Raw genomic sequence first — 2,590 nt, forward strand, 5'->3', positions numbered from 1 at the left:
CATCTGGCCGGTCGTCATAGCGAGACTGCACGACCCAGAGACGTTTGTCGTGATCGAAGCCTGCGAAGCGCTGTCCGGGCTGTGCAAGGCGGCGGGAGATTTCCTCAGCACTCGGTGGAAAACGGAATGGTGGGACGGGCTTGGCGCTTGGTGTCGTAAAATCAAGCAGCAGGCCTCCCATAACAAGGTGCGCACGAATGCGTCTCCGAAGAACCTTTCGCAGTCTCTGCCGATGCGAGAGATTATGATTCCGGGACGATCGGGAGACGATGGCTTTCGAATCACGAAAAAATCCATGGCGGATCAGGTTTCGGGCGGAGGGGGCCTCGGCCAGTATGCGTCGCCTATCAGGACGTGGGAAGCAGTGGTGAAGCTCCTGACTGCCATAGTTTCCTATGTAAGGATTGAAGATAACATGTTTGACGAGATATTGGAGCTGTTGGCAGAGGCTATGGAAAAGGATCGGGATGTGAGGGATGCGCTGGAGGTTATCAATGCAGATGCCGTTTGGGCAGTGAGGTATGAGCGTGGGCTTGTCGAATGGACTCCCGCTCCGGTGATGGAGGGAGTGGTGTTTCCTGAGATGGAGAGAGTATCGTGAAACGAGGTTGGAATATACAAGAGATAAAATTGGCCACATCTACGCTGTAATCATTTCATGGTCATGGATCCATCTCATTCTGTATAAATTCTATTCGCTCTCATCTAATACATCATCATCGTCATCACTCTTTCATCTCATAAAGCGCCTCCAACTCCCCCAAGCACAACAACACAAGCCAAGAATCTCACATCTTGGGCGTCAGATCCAAATACCCATCAACAACAGCCTGCATCAACTGATGCGCAATTGCCTGCCTCGGCGGCACGCACAACCTCCCCTGATACCCCTCCGGCACCGGATCGCCCAGCGCGCTCGTCCCGTTGACCAACGCATCCCTCACCTCGTCAAACGTGAACCAGGCCGCGGCCTCGAGCTCCTTGTCCAGCAAGCTAATGGCCTCGCCGTCGGGCAGCGCCTGGGCGATGGCGCCAATCATGAGGCTCGACGGGTACGGCCACGGCTGGCTCGACTGGATGATGACGCGGCCGACGCGCACGCCGGCCTCCTCCCAGACCTCGCGGCGGACCGAGTCCTCGATGGACTCGCCCGGCTCGATGAAGCCGGCGAGGGTGCTGTGCCACTTGGGCGGCCACCTGCTCTGGCGGCCGAGGAGCATGCGCTGGCCGTCGGCGGACACGACGGCCACGATCATGGTCGGGTCGTATATCATAACGATGTTAAGTCGGGCCTATACATCTACCAACTAACGTTCACGGTCTAATTAAGCTCTCCGCTTTTGCGAGCAATCCACCCGCGATCTTCTGCTGTATATATTGATTCAGGTCAGGGTTCCCCTAGATGTCATCATGCTCAACTCAAACACCGTTCTAACCATCCAAAGATGCTATAATGAGCATACCTATAGGCCGACAGTCTCCCAAGTCTATTCTTCAATTCTCGTAACTTTGCAGTAATGTTTAGGGTATAGGTGTCTGAGGTATAGAAAGGAAAGGCTCGAAGTAGAGTGGTGTCGGCGAAAAGTTGAAGAGTAAACGAAGAGTAGAGAGTGTCTGTGACATTTCTTTGTCTCAGGTAAGGTGAAGTTGTTGCGGCTGGGACGTTTATTGGTGTAGGAGTAGTGGTGTAGAACAGAGGGTTTTCTTTACAGGAGTCGGAAGGTCGGTCCGGGGGGGAGCGACCGGTTGCTGAGGAGGTACGAGAGGGCGTCTAAGCCGTTCCTTCAGTAGTTGATGATGCCGCCGCCGGACGAGTTGGCGAAGAGGAAGGACGCGCCGCTGCGGGGGAAAAACGCCGCGCGCCGCTGCAGCGGGAGACGCGCCAAGCACCGCGACGCCCTGGACTTGGGCGACCACCTCCTGCGCGCCTCCGACCGCGAAAAGTTCGACCTGCTACACTTCGGCGACAAAGACTTGTCGTTGTCGTCGTCGTCGTCGTCATGCCCCCTTCCTCCGCTCCCCCCTAACAAACTCTTCTGCCTACTCCTCTCCTGCTCCCTCAAACTAAGCTGCTCCTGCTCAGGCGACCACGAGAAGGATCCCGACGACGGCCTCCCCGGCGACCCCCACCTCGACCTCTGCTCGTTCGTACCACAACACTCCCCCGTCGGCAAGAAGCGCCACCTACAATGCGGGTTCCGACCGATGTTCCTCTTCCGCCTCCTCAAACAATCCTTCCGCCTCCCCTTCCCCATGAGCCACGTCTGCTTACACGCCTGGTACTGCGAACTAGGCCTCCCTCCACTCAAGTTAGAACGAATAAGAAGTGAAAAGTATAGAAGAACTGTATACACTTTTTGACTGTTTCCGTTTGCGTCGGCGGTAGGAGCGCGTCCGAGCGAGGGACGACCTGACCTTGCGGGCGTTATCGAAGACGCGTCCGACGCCGTTCGGGTTGGAGAGGCAGCTTCGCCCGATGTTCGCGCAGACGGGCGGCTGCCTGGTGCGGCCGCGTAGTCCCAGTAGCGGCGTCTCGGCCCTGCTGACGGGGTGCGCCGTGCCGCACAGGTTGCACACGAAGGGCGCGTGG

General features: G+C 57.2%; 3 protein-coding genes across 3 annotated transcripts; 2 read left to right on the forward strand and 1 right to left on the reverse strand.

Annotated features, from left to right (window-relative positions):
* Nucleotides 1-79: 79 nt before the first annotated feature.
* BBK36DRAFT_1131339 (hypothetical protein) lies at nucleotides 80-601 on the forward strand (the record flags this gene model as incomplete). Its single annotated transcript, XM_024891963.1, has 1 exon — nucleotides 80-601. A coding segment is annotated over one exon (522 nt), but the record flags the coding sequence as incomplete, so codon positions are not given.
* Nucleotides 602-788: 187 nt separating this feature from the next.
* On the reverse strand, nucleotides 789-1,256 carry BBK36DRAFT_1163810 (putative peroxisomal NADH pyrophosphatase NUDT12; the record flags this gene model as incomplete). Its single annotated transcript, XM_024894580.1, has 1 exon — nucleotides 789-1,256. The coding sequence occupies one exon, from the start codon at nucleotides 1,254-1,256 to the stop codon at nucleotides 789-791; it is 468 nt and encodes a 155-aa protein (XP_024744927.1).
* Nucleotides 1,257-1,797: 541 nt separating this feature from the next.
* BBK36DRAFT_1163811 (hypothetical protein) lies at nucleotides 1,798-2,517 on the forward strand (the record flags this gene model as incomplete). Its single annotated transcript, XM_024894581.1, has 2 exons — nucleotides 1,798-2,326; nucleotides 2,387-2,517. The coding sequence occupies 2 exons, from the start codon at nucleotides 1,798-1,800 to the stop codon at nucleotides 2,515-2,517; spliced, it is 660 nt and encodes a 219-aa protein (XP_024744928.1).
* Nucleotides 2,518-2,590: the final 73 nt, after the last annotated feature.

The sequence above is a fragment of the Trichoderma citrinoviride genome, assembly GCF_003025115.1.
Source record: "Trichoderma citrinoviride strain TUCIM 6016 unplaced genomic scaffold BBK36scaffold_80, whole genome shotgun sequence".
Lineage (NCBI taxonomy): Eukaryota > Fungi > Ascomycota > Sordariomycetes > Hypocreales > Hypocreaceae > Trichoderma > Trichoderma citrinoviride.